Source organism: the organism of the source record quoted next, unplaced genomic scaffold, assembly GCF_019419815.1.
Source record: "Pyrus x bretschneideri cultivar Hongxiangsu unplaced genomic scaffold, Pyrus_bretschneideri_v1 Contig23, whole genome shotgun sequence".
In the NCBI taxonomy this organism is placed as follows: Eukaryota; Viridiplantae; Streptophyta; class Magnoliopsida; order Rosales; family Rosaceae; genus Pyrus; species Pyrus x bretschneideri.
In genome coordinates this window covers 4681803-4697496 of record NW_025999535.1, presented here as the reverse complement: position 1 = coordinate 4697496, position 15694 = coordinate 4681803, and the positions used below count along the sequence as shown (strand labels likewise).

Here is a 15694-nt window from a genome sequence, read left to right as displayed (position 1 = left end):
AACCTTCATTTTCTTCACAGATAGGAAAGGCTTCTTTCCAGCCTGAAAACATTCGAAGTTTTCGCAAATTCGAACTGCATGTTTTCTTTATATACTTGCACGAGTTACTATATGTTTTTGCCGATTGGAGGGAGAGAGGGATTCGAACTTGAAATTTATTCAAATATTACGAAGAATAGTAATGTTACTAAACTAAGAGCTAGTAGGTTCATTTTTTAGTTTTAGATGACTAAGACACAACACGAAAACTTAATTTTGTGGTGTAATATCACAGAGAGATAGAAATGGGGCTTGGTTGGGTTAGAAGTAACGTTCGGGGTTCAAGGTCGAAATCTGAATCTTATTCCTGGTGTTTAAGGTCTAGGTTCCAAAGTTTTGGATCAATTAGGGCTCTAGGTTAAACGTTGATCATGTTATCAATTGTATATAACTTTTTGTTTATCTCTTTCATCACATAATTGATCAATCGCGTGGTACTCTAGACTTGTATGCCATCATCAGATATTTTAATCTTATTTTGAATTTGTTTGGTTTAACCACTCAATGAAGAATAATGATAAATGCCTCATGCTTAGAGGTTCTTGATAAAGAGAGGAATCCAGGAACTAAAGAACACCGGGACCAAGACCCAACTCAAAGCTGAGAGTGATGGGCACAATATTGTGGCGAAAATTACTTGGTGTGTCACATGGATTCTTACTGGCTAGAAAAGGAGAGAGGCGACGCGGAAGCCAGTGAGGTGAATTTTAGATGAAGCTAACTTGGATCATAGTGTACGTGGTCTGATGCTTTGATCATGTATGACAAGCGACTATAAATGGACCACAGTCACCTTATGCCTTGTTAAGCAATTAAACGTTCTCTAAATCTAAAATAATTTTTTGAGAGGTGCTTAATTTGTAGATGTTAGTAAAGATAAATGACGATTTCAATTTAATAATATTTGTACAATCAAATGATGCCATGTTAGACTGAGAAGGACGACTTTCCTCCTTATTGGGACTGAGGGAAGTATTATCTCCCTAAATTAATGGAATCTGCAGAATGGATTGGCAAAGCTATATATGTATCACTAATGACATTGTTGATCGTATCCTCTCACACCTGGAACCTAAACTTCTAGGTGGATCCGATAAACCCTACCTGAATATGTAATTAGTAATACATATGAAAGCTGCTATTTACAAATACATTCCAACTATTAGAGCAACTTCACGGTTACTTATTGCTTTGGGGATAGGCAACCCAATCCACTTCCTCTCCCTCGCCAAAACTCTCCAGCCCAACTTGGGCAATTGTGGTTAAGGCGAGCTCGATGGAGAAGTCAGGCAGTAATCATCTGGTTAGTACCCTACCTATGTGATATAAGACTAACGTCACCATGACGTCAAACACAATTTAAATTATTAAAAAAATATATAAAAAAAACTAATTAAAAATATAAAAAGTTATAATATTTTTTCTATAAATACCTGATAAGCTCATATTCATATAAATTTTACGTCAAATTCACTCGTCTTTTCTTAGTTAGTTCCTTATATTTTTGAGCTATTTACTTTGTTTTTGTTTTTTGTAGGATTTGTCAAGCAAAGAAAAGAAAAAGAGCACAAGTGGAATTTTAAGTAACAAATTCGTCAAAACTGCCTGTGCAGGTCAGCTGACTTTGGAAGCAAGTTGCGGACAGCTCAGAATGAATTAGAGAATGAGTGTTAAATGCCTGGAAAGCTATGGATGTCATTTTCTGGAGCATTTCGCGGATTGTTAATATCATTTTTTTAGAAGAAGTTATGACTGTTTTAACACTGAAAGGTTCCCAAGAGACTCAGCAGCTTGTAACTGACAAGAAAGCATTGAAAGCAATAAATCCAATAAAACTAACAACCAAAACTGATGCAGTCAAAAACAAGCCAGCTAACACCTATTCAAATATCAGAGGAAATGGAAAATTAAGAGAGTAATGGGCATAAAGGCTGCCCAAAGAGTTACAATTGTTTTAGCATTTCCTCTCACTTATTGTCACCACTAAATGGCTGTTAGTGGGGTGAGTTATGGAGAAAAAACTGTGGCAGCAGAAAAGAAAAAAAGGGCTGCAGGTTGCAGCAGCAAAGAGGGAAAAAAAAAAAAAGGTGGAAAAAAAAAGATATAAAAAAAGGAAGGAAAGCAAGTAAAAAAGGCAAGACTGCTACGTTGGGGAAGGAAGGAAGGAAAGGAAGGAGGAAATCTTGGCATTCTCTTCTTTCGGTTTTATCTTCTCAAACTCATGTCTTTCTCTTGGTTTAATTTGAGAATTATGTGTAACTAATTTTTAGTAGTTAGGGACTGTTTTGAAGCCCCGAATATGATTGCAATTTTGTTATGACATTTCGTTTGAATTACTTTTATGAATGGATGAAAATTGGTTCACTACTTGTCACATTGATGAATTCTTTATGTGTTTTCTACGGATGCATACTTAGTAAGCATATCTAGGATTCTAATGCTATGAATATGTGTGTGCCTGCCCTTGTCGAATGAGGACCTACATAAGTTTTAGAGTAGTACTTGTTAATTGCGAGTAACATGTGGATCAATTTCTAGGATAAGTAAGACAACGCTAGTACTTACGATGCCTTGTGATGACTCAAACTCTTTTTGTTCTTAATGATTTCTACTTGTTAAATCTATGAACACACCATTCTAGATTGCATGTTAGGGACTAAATTAAGTTGAAAACACCATTCTCTTAACATACTACATAAGAAAGAGTAATAGGTTGAGTTCTAACATTGAGCCAACTTGAGCATCTTCATCCAAAAATGAAAGGAATTTGAATGAAACATAACATATTTGCATGATTATTTGGTGGTAGATAGCAATTCCCCTAACTTGTTTTTCTTAATTTGTGAACTACTTAAAAATCTGTTTATGTTCTGTTTCTGTTCGATTTAATTTAAATAGCAAATCAACTCCAAAAATCCCAAAAATTTGTGTGAGTGTAGCTCTAGTGTCTTCATATAAAATTTTGTAGACTTTAGATAAGTGTAAGTCAGTCTAATAATTATTTTTCAGTGACTGGTCAGTAGGGACAGCAACACAATTTTTGTGACATTTTAAGTAGTTAGATAAAACAATCTTCTGCGGGAAAGACCTTTATTTTCATATGCTACAATTGACAAATCTTAGTGTTAATAAGGAAAATCAATAGGACATTTGTGTGTTACTTTGTAGTGTGCTTTTAATCCTATCAATACCTAACCATGTTCTTCCATTTTACAATACCTTTCAATATTTTCATATACTTTCAACCAATGTTTTATTATTATCTGAATTTAAAAATAAAGTTTTTTTTTATAATTTTATAAAATAAAAAAAATACTAATATATTATTACGAATTGTATGGGCTATTCAGTTTAGGAGTGGAGATTCACTTGGGCAATTAGGGTTCACTGCACGCAGTTATTGTTCACTGCAGGCAGTTACTATTTATTTAAGGAGATTAAGTTGCCTATTGCCGAAGGGGACCTTACTACACTGGAAGTGATTTTACAAAACATGTGTCAACAAAATCGGAAACTATAAAGTCTCCGAACTATAACACAACAAAATAGAAGAAAGCGATGTTCTCAATAAAACTCTGAAATGTGCACGATGATAATCAAATGGTCACACATTGTCTTATTTTGCTAATCCTTTGTATATAGATGATTCTCAAAAGAAAATCTAAAACTAGACTACTAATATCGTTGAACCACATAACAAGTGGCCCGAACCATAATGTGGAAAATTTCTGGAACATGTGGGTTATGGTTACGATGAGGGATGAAGATAGTGTCAAAGTTCTCTTTCAAACTTAATTCGCCACCAAAATATGTGTGCAAAGAGAAGATAAAAATTAGCTTTGTGGATACAATGAAAGTATGACCTTGTAGCTATTATTTGTCTCTAGTTTTGCACACCCCTAAAACAAATACCAAGCATAATAGAATAACAAGAACACAAGTATTTAAGAATAGAATCTACATAAAACTTTCATTTTTGGTGCTTTAGTTTTCAACGAAATGGTGGAGAGAATTGAAAATCTAAATTACTGGTATAGGATTTCTAGAAATACGAGTGAATGAAAACTTCAGTATTCACATACTTATTTTTATTTCTCATATACCATTTTCAATTTTCGCCATCAAATTGAATATATTAAAGAAGATCAATAGAAAAAAAAATAATAAGCGTGTGCAAAACATAATGCGCCAAATAGCACTATCGTATAATCTAATGACATAATATAAATTTACCTCTAGAGGGAGAAGTGGACAAAAAATTACCTATTTTGCCGTGGAAGCTAATTTGGGTGAATATCTACGTACTGTATGCTGTAAATTCTGCATCCAATAAAGGCATAGGGTAAAGTAGAGAATGGCAGACAAAGCATTCACTATAGATTAAAGATGACTGACAATTCAAAGTAGTCAGTTGTACTGCATGCAAATTTACTCATCCAGCGTCCTACTACTACGTGAATTTGATTAAAGCATGCACTATACGTATGTACTCACTTGTAAATGAACTGTCCCTCGCAATCAATGACATTTAGGTTATCTCCAACTGAAATGTCTAATATATCCCCATTCTAAATTATGGTCCTACACAAAAATTATTTTTAAATGGGCAGCTTCAGACTATAGTCATATGTTATTTCTAACCGAAGAGACTAAATATAACCCCTCAATAATTTATTAGTTTTAAGTTTATACTATAAATTTATTAGTTAATTTAATTAAGCTACTGTTAAATGTTTTCAAATCTAGCTGTTGAATTTGTATTATTGCAATTGAGGAGTTAGGCCCTAAAACAAGGCTTATAGGGGAGCTATATTTGGCTAGCCTAATGCCCATTTAGCCAAACAATGGCATGTGTGCTCCATAGAATTATAGCATAGTTATCGGTTGGATATGAGTTTTTGAATAAATCAGGCCATTTTTTTTGCCTTTTGAACCTTTTAGTCATCTCCATTGGAGATGACCTTAATTTCAGCAATGCGAACTACCCTTACAGGCTCTTCCTATACTATTTCACTTATCTCTGCATATTATATATTGTTAATAAATCATCAAACTCATCTACACACGTTCTAATCAAGGGATACTCTTTTGTTACAAATTCACCACATAGTGAGCTCCTATTGGACATATGGTTCATATTTGAAACACGTGATAAACATTAATTGACGAAAGAGGCCACTGCATGAATAGGTTGCAAGAGAAAATCCCTCGGTCTGATTAACACTATATGTTCTTATATTTCACACCGATGCAAATTAAGCTTTCAAATCCTAACCTCGTTTATGAAGTGCTCTTTTGTTATATATTCACTGTTTCATCAAAATTCGGCCACCTTATACGACATCGACACGCGCGTTAAAGAATGGAGCTTGTGTTTGTGGTCCTCTTCCACTTTTTCTTCACCTATTAATTCCTTACACTTTCTTCACCTTCACAACTCCATCCAGTTTCCCCCCTACTTAATAATGCTCAACCATTCTCCATTTCAACCAAAACCTCATTGTAAATTCTGGCACTTACACTTCCTTAACAATGGAGGGCAAGAACTTTGAAGGAAGGCAAACATGGAAAGAGAAGGCGAAGAAGGATGTCGAGGACGTAGAGGATGACTACTCGGATGAAGAAGAGACCAGTGGTGGTGGCGGAGGGTTGATGCTGAGATTTGAAGAAAATGAGAGGCAGAAGAAAGCTGCTGCAGCTGGAAGAAGAGGATCTGGTGGCGGAGGTGGAGGTGGGATAGCGCAACCGTCTTGTCAAGCGGAGAGGTGTGGGGCTGATTTGGTTGATGCAAAGAGGTACAACCGCCGGCATAAGGTTTGTGAGTTTCATTCCAAGGCAGCTGTTGTGATCGTTTCCGGGATTCAACAGCGGTTTTGCCAGCAATGCAGCAGGTCTAATTGCATCCCACTTTCCCTTTCTTGCTTGCTTGCTTACATTTTTCTGCTTCTTTATGATTTAGCACTGCTTCAGTATGATTTATGGAATAAAAATTGGGTTTTATACTCTCAGAAAGCAAAAACTCCATCCATACATAATGAGGGTTTTGACTAATTCTCCATGGGGAATTAAATTTAGAAAAATTCTTTTCATTAGTACATATAATAATTAAGGATTTCTGTTCCATTTCAGATCATGATGTCACTTAGAACATGGGTTTACAGCTATATAACAATTTTTTTTAAGCAGATTATTCCTTGATTTATGATTTTTCCTGAAAGCATCTTTCCATGGGAGTCAAATAGAACATACTATTCTAAATCCATATAGGCTGGAATATTAAAATAATGAACCACCTTTAATTGACTGGTATTGTTAATGGTGTCAAGAGGTTAATTAATTTAGTCAAATGCAGCCACTGGTCATTCTAAACCATGCAAGGCATATAACTGGTACAAGCTTTTAAAATTGGAGATGATGTAAATTATTAAGCTGCAGAATATTAATAAATGTCTGCTTAGCATAATGTGTTATCCAGTCGGTGAATATTTTCATTCCTTTGCTGTCCATTAATTATACCCAAGTAACTGAACTTGCTAGGGCCAATGCTATTTCTTGTGAAATTTAATTGCAGAATTTTTTGAGACCCTTAATTAATATGTTGAAGTGACTTCCGAATACCTCTTTTCTCTTCTTCAAGTCTGAAGTGTGTCCAAGGAAAAAAATCAATTGCAAAAATCATTTCCCTTAATATAATCCTTCATAAAATAGTACTTCTACATATCACCATGTTTTAGAACTTTTCCTTACTATGGGCATGCACTTCACAGGTTCCATGAGCTAACTGAATTTGACGAAGCAAAGAGAAGCTGTCGCCGGCGTTTGGCAGGACACAATGAACGACGCCGCAAGAGCTCAGGCGAACCTTACGGAGAAGGATCGAGCCGGAGAGGGGTTGGTCACCAGTACAAAGAAAGTCAGACTGGATATCAGATCACACCTCCAGGAAACTCTTCTTCCAAGCATTGCCAGATCAGATAAGGCCAATGCATGTTGTGATCTGCTCTCTACGTGCTCCCTCTCTTCTGTCATCCATGGATTTTAGAGGCTCTACGTATGATTGTTCTAATTATACTAAATATTGAGAATTCTGAAGGAAGTGCTATTTCTTTGTCTACCTAATTAGCTACAACCTTATGTTGGTATGCTATGTTTCTAGGCCATTACGTATGTAGAGTATGCAAGCTTCTCAAGCTAATGTGTTGTATGGTTATGTAGTTTAGACTCTTGCGTGGTCATAAGTGCTTATTATAAGCACAACAAAACTTCTACTGGAAGATCATGTGCTTCTTAGAAAAGCATTTACAAAGTATTTATGGATAAGCACCTCAAAAAGTTTTAATAAGATAATTATAAGTCGTTGGATGAAATTCCAACACGTATTAGACTTTGTGTGAGAGAATGTTTAAGTATGAAGCACTTATGCTCACAATACATGAGCGTATGTGCTTATAAGTGCATATCCTGGAACTAATTTACTATAAGCACAGCATAATCTTCACTAAGTTCAACTGCTTTTCGAAAAAGTATTTTGAGACTCGATAAAAAAATTCTATTAGTGCATCTAATTATTTCTATCAAGGCCGAACACGATTTTAGGTATCTAAACATGTACAATGTCAAGCTTATGCTGACAAAAGGTTGGACCAGTTAAGGCAATTATTCACCCCTGATTTATGATTGAACAAAAATAATTAAAATGGGCAACATAGTTTTTCACCATGATTGAAGTTTTGGACGGTAAGATGCTGAAAACGACTGCATATTATGGATATTACGGCCAACCACAATATGCTTCTGCTGGTCATATATTACTAGGATTAATAGTGACGTCTTATCTAAGATATTTTCCATACCAAACGACAACCTATCTTTCTGTTCATATATATTTCCCTTTTGTTAAGGTTCATCTTCCCTAGCTGTCTTTTTGTCTGCAAATATTAGCTTTTAGCTGTTCTTTTGTTTTTGAACCAAAAAAAAAAAAAAAAAAAAAAACGCTTTTCTTTTGTTTGTGATGGCTTGTCGATTATCTTTGTCACCATGTCAAATACTTTCTTCAAGATATTTTGAAATTTTGATAAAAGAAAGATAAAGACTTCAATTTCCAAATTACAAGTAGGAAAATATGCCAAATTAAATATGACATTATATTACTAATTTACCTGTAAATAATTCCATCTAACAGTAGAAAAAATAATAGAGTGCAAAAGATGAAAAAAGGAATGCAAAAATCACTCCATTTAAAAATCTTCAATAAAAACTAAATTTTTTTTTTAAACAAACGATATTATCTACACTAAAAAGGTGGAGAAGTGGACTAAGCCTTACAATAGACTAACAATAATATAGTTCAAATTCATTTTTTGTAAGAATCGAATATAAGTCCTCTATAAAATTTTATCACTGAAAACTACTAAACATGTAATAATCCCACACGTATAAATAAGAGATCTTTTTTGTTCAGCTAATTTGGTACAAATCGACAGACAATGACAGGCACCAAGGGAACACCGAAAACATGTTTTATTTCCTGTTTATTGCCCCATCAGTGAAAAAGTTGTATTTTGATTGAAGATTTGTAAAAGATTATGTTTCTGCATACAGTCATTCAGGAGGTGTCGACTCCAAGACCCTCGTTCTAGCTTTTTATATGAAATCCTCTCAACTACAATGTTGAAAGAGTATCAACATGAAAAGGGTACAAGAAACTTGAATGCCTGTTTATGAATACAACATACCTAATACATGATTAAGAAAAACGTAAATTATATGACACAGAAATTACGCGTTCACCGGAATCTTACAACTATACAGGAAATATCATCAGAACTCTTCCTATTGACGGCCTCTTCAGTAAGGTGCTTTGCTGCTGCCCGCGCATCCTTTATTTGTATGATACAATCCACAACTTCTTGGTTCGTCATCACCTGACATCAAATTTTGCATAAACAAATTTCAAGCCCAATGCTTTGCCATTTAATTACATGTTGCAGTAAGTAGATATAGTTGCAAAATTTCAGATAAACCAACCTTCCATAGTCCATCGCTTGCCAAGACAACGAACTCTGTGGTATCATCTATTAAATCCATTATCACATAAGGTTCAGAACTGAGATGTTTCTTCAAGCTCTTGTCGCCAAATGCTCTTGCTACCGCCAACTGCCCATCAACCCGTGGAACGTCCCCTGAATTCATCATAATCACAAAATTAAAAACTACTACAAGAAAACATTGATGTGATGAGAATGACAAGAACTAGAGAACTATATATTGATAAGGCTTTACGATCAATCTCAACAATGGAAGCTATGCTCAAGCACCTAAGGTCACAATTCGCAAATCACAAATCGAAGCTAGTGTACTTAACGTGTGAACAACATATCCCATAAAACTCAAACAACTTGAAATTTAAATAGTATTAAAAAACAGTATATTTCTCCAGGTGGTTTCCAAGCACATTAGTTTGTATCATCATAAATGTTATCACCTGGAAAGTTTGATACAAAACCACCTCTGTTCTCGATATCTTCTCTTTCTGTGCTAGGTTCGTGATCAACAGATAATTGTTTAGCAACACCATTCTTGCAGATAATAGCTCGAGAATCCCCAACATTGGCAACCACCAGCTTCTGGCAGTCAATTAAAATGGCCGTAACTGCTGTTGAACCCCCTTTGCCTAAATCAACTGCTTTCTCCAGAATGTTAGCATCTGTTACACAATATGCTCTTTCGACTGCCTTCTTGGGTTCTGTCCAGAAATCAGGCTGGGGAAAAAAGAAAACAAGGATCAAAAAGTATGGAGACGTTGAAATTTGATATGTAACACCGTTTAAGTGCAAGAGCTATCAAACAACAACTACAACAACTACAAAATCAAAGCATGTAAAAAACCTAACATAATACCAAACAACTACTGCATACATTACCTCTTCTAAGATATTCTTAAAGAGATTAGACTGCAAGTACTCAGGAATTTCATGGCTCAAATGACCATCAAATATTGCAAATAGTCCAAGCTCATGGTCATCGATGTGTTTAAATTGCGCAACAACATAGTCTTCCATAGGATGATGGGATTTTCCCTTAACCAAGTGGAAGCCATGTGTTATGTGATGCGACATCTTGCTCTTTCCTTTTCCAGAGTCGGGGTCTGATGGACCTAAAACTTTCTCCTGCAACAAACCAAAAAAACTCACATTTTAGATTCTCAACCGGAAAAATGAAACAGACAATATCAGAATTTCCATTTTTAATACGAGACCAGCAAGAGTATGCTAAAAAGTAATCACTTTAAGAAGACAAAACGAGAGAGAGAGAGAGAGAGAGAGAGAGAGGATACATTTTGTGAGAAGCTAGTTACAAAATAATCGAGCTTTGTTTTCAACTCTAATTGCTAGGCATAAATAATCATCTTACCTATAAAGCATCAAACAATTATCCATATTAGTTTAACTAGTCCATCATTTCCACTTAACTTTAGCAGTTCAGACTGTTCAATGAATTCAAGCCCTGTCCCCGTCTTCCACAAATACAAATTAATCAAAGCAAGGGAATGTAAAAAGTAGATGGATTTTACTTTACTTAGTAGTTTCTATAAATGTTCTGTCTAGAACTCCCCTATTTCTTCATTGATTTCGCTAAAAGCTTCTGCTAAAAAAATGATAAATAAAAGGGTTTTCTTCTTCCACCACCCATAACCCCCAAGGTAGCGAGAGCAATGAGGAACAGTACAGTTACAGATCTAAAACTGCAATTTTGAAAAGAAAAAAAAACACAAATAAATACGATTTGGAGATATGGGTTTTTGTTAATAACATACATAACACAAGGATCTGCAACAATTTCTCTATATGGTTTGGATGAAAACTAAATTTGCAGATCAGAAAGACATTAAGAGCAAGCCAAAAGAAGCCAATTGATGAACAGAGCGGTGAACCAATTGGAAAAATAATTGAAACCCATTAAAGCAAATACATGGAGGAGTAGAATTACTGTAAATGTAGCAAAACATACCTTCATCTTATGGAGAATTTCTCTGCCGGTCATGGTTTTCCTGATGTGAGCTTTATCTGTTTAAAAAATTAAAACTGAAAGATGGAAAATTTGGAATTCGAACACACTGGCCAACAAAACAGAGGAAGAGAGACAAAACCCAAAGTACACAGAGACGATGAGAGAGAGAGAGGAGAGAGAAGTGAGAGGGTTGAGGATGAGAATGAGGAATGAGGCTGATGGATGTGTTGACACGCCCTCTCCTCTCTGTTTTCCAGCCTTTCGCTTCCAGTTGTATGCCGTGTTGTTCTCTGCATTACTCAATGACGCGTTCGCGCCGCGACTTGTTTTCTTATCCCTTATTTAATAATATTACTGTTATTCCTAGCCTAAAGCGTTATCCCTTTACTCATTTTTAATTAAATATATAAAGAAAATTTTATTTGAATCATGTAATATTTATATTCAATTTACTTTTTTCACTCATATTATTTTTTATTAAAGAATTAATCTCTATTTAAACTCAAATTTATTATCTAAACTATCATCTCTAACTCAATTCAAAATGTTAAGTTATCTTTACATCCATTCTCTTTATAAAATAACATTTATAATTGAATATTTTTTTTTTTTCAAAGATGTGTCCTTGCCCCACCCCCCTCTTCCTACTAGCATTTACATGACTACTTTTTCTTCTTTTTGCTACCAAATCTACCCATTTGCTTTTTTTTTTTCTACTGATGTGCATAAAGTAACAAATCAAACAATTCATCCCCTTAAATTTATCAAAAAGCAAGGAAATTTATAATCTAAGAACATGGGTAAGGAGTTTCTCCTTGGGATTTTCCAATTATGAGGCATAGATATTTGACAACATGAAAAACACTAAGATTTAAAAAACCAAAATGACCCTGCAATTTAAAAAAAACCAATTACAACTTTTCCAACACTAAGTAGTTAAACTTGCTTGTCTTGATTTGAGAATTACAGGAAGATTGTTGTAGCTAGTTCCCTTTATCACATTACCAATTTTTCCACCGTGAGTTCTAAACTTAAAACATGATAGAAAATAAACTATAAAAAAAAAAATTCAACATATCAATTAAAACATAAGCTCTAAGCTTGAACTATTTAATCAAGGTAAGGATGGAGTTTTCATATATTTACTCGAAAAATATAAAATTTCATCAATAGAAGTAACATGTTGAAAGTATACAAGCTCTCACCTAGAATTATTGTAAAATTTTCATTCTTTTACTAGAAGAATATAATTTGTAGTAGGGGCCTGATCTCACCACATGTCCGGTTTAAATCAATTAAAAATATGGTGTGTTAATGTGTTAAGGTCCTTGCAATTCTGCAAGTCTGCTCTAAAAGGTCTATTACTTGTAAATGAAGTGATAGGTGGCACTATAGGAAATAGTTACATTGATGCCAAATGGTGTTTTGGGGGTGCAAACAGACACTGGTAGATAAAAACAATAAAAGAAATGGTAGGATAAATAAGAAGTGATGGTAGAGTTTAATGAGTTTATTAATAAATCTGAGTTTTATTATTAATTTCATTTTGTACTTAATAGTAATTATGCAATAGGATAAAATAGATAATTAACAATTTAAATTTAAGTTGGGTGTAAAAAGAAGTTACATAGGTTCAAATAAAATTTCTCAATATATAATTATAAGTTTGTTCATTTGTAAAATAAGGAAAAGGACCCTCTCTAGATCCTTTTTGTGGGGATACTAGGAATCCCCACATCCTAGCAGTTTATCGTACATCGTGCGATCAGTTTTCGTTAGATACTATTTGTATTTAATTTTAAATAAAAAAATTAAATGATTTCTAACCGCACGATATACGATGAATGGCTAAGATGTGGGGATCCTAGGATCCCACACAGTGGATCCAGATGGGATTCAATTCCGTAAAATAATTGATAAGGATAATAATAGTAGAAGGTTAGACGCGAAAAAATAATAATAGGTTGGATGCAGAAAAAAAAAATAATAGGTTGGACGTTAAACAATATAAGGAGCTCTAAGATTACATTCAATTGTGTTTAAAAGAATAGACAATATATACGTCGAATTCGTAAAAGAAAAAAAAAAGAAAAAAAAGGACATATAGGATGATGATAGAAGAAATTCTGGAACGAGAAAGTGCAGATGTCATTTCTAGTGAATGTATAAGAAGCTAGCAACTAATGATGATTGGATACTGTTGTAGTTATTGGAGTGCATAATCACAATGGCAGAGTGATTGGATGGTCATTCATTTGTTGATAGATTATTGTCCAATGAGACTTCGTTAGTGGGAAATAAATAGTGGGTGGACAACGAATCAAGAAGGACTATTACTACAATTTACTTACATTTGATTAAACCTGATAGTCAAGTGATGACAAACCAAGAATAATAGTGGGTGGGAAATTGTAGGGATATTGAACCGATATTGTGGGTTAACTATTGCTCCAATTTGATTAAAGTTGAGGAACTATTACTATAATTTACTCACTTATTAAAGGTTATTTTAAGAATAATAGTGCTTTCTATTTTTTTTTTTTTTTTTTTACTTTTTAAGGTAGATGAAATTATATTGTAGGTAGAAAAACAAGACACTTCGGTGGAATCCTACTTAAAAGTCCAAACTACACGAAAAAGTAGTGTTGAACCCAATACGTAATAAGTAGAAGAAAAAATCCTAATCAGTAATTTACCCCTTGTTTTATACTATTTTTAAGATTAACTCTATCATTCCATATTTTGTAGAACACGATATGGCAAGCGATAGAAATCGCGACCTCAATTAGTGATTTAACTCATTAATGTTAAAAGATTTATGAGTCACTTAGTACTATAGCTTAGTTGTATTTTTTTCGTATTTTTCTTCATTCGCAAGTAAGAGATTTTAAGTTCAAATTCATAAATAGAAAATTTAATACCAATTTATTCTCCCAATCTTTAGCATCTTGTAGTACTTAAAATAAAAAATGGGATGTTTATCTTACTTAAAGCTGAATTTGTCTGACTGTATGTTAATTGGAAGATCATGCCATCATGTAGTATGGCATTAAAAAAAAGTAATAAGTATAGTATCATGAACACTCATGCCCTAACCAATTAACTTAGCTAACCATTAGCTTAGACCCGCTTCCACAATATTTTTCATAATCTGAATGAATCACTGTTTAGTTTACAATTAGAAGATCAATATTGCAAAAATTCACTAAAACTACGAGGGTGTATTGTGTTCAGGTTTATATAGATTTTTGCATTTTTTTAAGGATTAAGTAGCTAAAAACTTTCCAACTTTATAGTGTCATTTTAAATTGGTCTTAACTTTTTTTAAACATTCTAAATAAGTGCTCAACCTATTGAAAATATCACATCTGTTAAGCTGCAATTAAATTTCTGGTGATGGGTGTAGGAGGTTTTCTACGGTGATGATGGGTATGACAAGGTGGTGGTAGAAGTGATATAATGGAGATGATGGGGGACATAGTGGTATTAAGAGTGCAATAGTGATCTTCGTTCCATCATGGTGGATGAAGGAGTATCAAAGTCTATGAAAGTTCATCAAAATCTTAAAACGGGGAGTTGGATTTGCTATGACCTAAAAGCCTATAAAAGTCTATGACTTTTTAAAATCCTTTAAAATAAACTCATCAGACTTTTGTAGATATTTTATATAATATACTTTTATAGACTCCATAAAATTATGTATTGAATACACCTGAATTCGAGAGATTTTTTTTTTAATGAATTCAAGTGTATTCAAGAGTTGAGCAAAGTTCATCAAACTCCATATACGATACACCTTCTTAAATGACATTTAGTCCTCTAATGCTGACCTTATAAATCAAAGAACATAGCATTGTCGATAAATAATAAAAATATTCACAATTAATTAAAGAGCTTTTGATTTCTGATAAGAGTGAATTTTATGAAAGTAATATATAAATGATGAACTAAAAAAAACCTAAAAAAATGATCGGACAACGTTGTGCTCCATAGAGCATTTGCCATCTTTTGGTTTTTTGTTTTTTTTTTTTCTCTTCATATATTTATTTTAGGCCTAATTAGGTAAATAGTCCCCGTGGTCATAAGGTATTTGGAAGGGAGCCCCTATGGTAAAAAAAATTCGGATTTAAACCCTTGTGGTCTAAGTCTGTTAGGATTTATACCCAAAATTGAAACTTTCAGTCATTCATCCGTTAGTATCATGCAATTAAGTGTCACATGTGAGGATAAGATGGTCATTTCATCCCCGTTTCATTATAAACAAATAATTTTTGGGCCCCTCATCCTAATCTTTCTCCTTCAAACTCTCCCTTCTCTCCTAACGCGCCCCAGAAGATGGGCACCGGCCAGCTGGAAAATTTTCTGCTCCATTCACCCTAAAATCTCTACCAAAACACACGAAATTTATCTCAAAACGAAGATCAGAAAACAAAGAGTAGAAATATACCTTTTTTACACCAATTCGTGGCCAGATAATGGCCTGAGAACGGCCTGAGGTTATTAGCCTGAAACTGGGCTTTTGGTTTCTCACGAAATCAAGGTAGATTCAAGTCTCCCATGCCCGAATCTAAACCTCAGGATGAAGGGGAAGTGATCCGTTGTCCAAGTCTAGTCCAATCTAACCAGGAATTGACGGATTTTCATC

General features: G+C 34.0%; 2 protein-coding genes across 2 annotated transcripts; one reads left to right on the top strand and one right to left on the bottom strand.

Annotated features, from left to right (window-relative positions):
• Positions 1-5391: 5391 nt before the first annotated feature.
• On the top strand, positions 5392-7426 carry LOC103947592 (squamosa promoter-binding protein 1). The gene is made up of 2 exons (XM_009358508.3): positions 5392-5930; positions 6807-7426. Exons 1-2 carry the CDS (start codon positions 5572-5574, stop codon positions 7015-7017), a joined length of 570 nt encoding a protein of 189 aa, XP_009356783.2. The 5' UTR covers positions 5392-5571; the 3' UTR covers positions 7018-7426.
• A 1159-nt stretch (positions 7427-8585) lies between these two features.
• Positions 8586-11300, bottom strand: LOC103947593 (probable protein phosphatase 2C 39). Its single transcript, XM_009358509.3, has 5 exons — positions 11050-11300; positions 9963-10208; positions 9524-9800; positions 9067-9221; positions 8586-8963 (listed from the first exon to the last, which is right to left on the bottom strand). The coding sequence occupies exons 1-5, from the start codon at positions 11080-11082 to the stop codon at positions 8826-8828; spliced, it is 849 nt and encodes a 282-aa protein (XP_009356784.1). The 5' UTR covers positions 11083-11300; the 3' UTR covers positions 8586-8825.
• Between the last annotated feature and the right edge of the window lie 4394 nt (positions 11301-15694).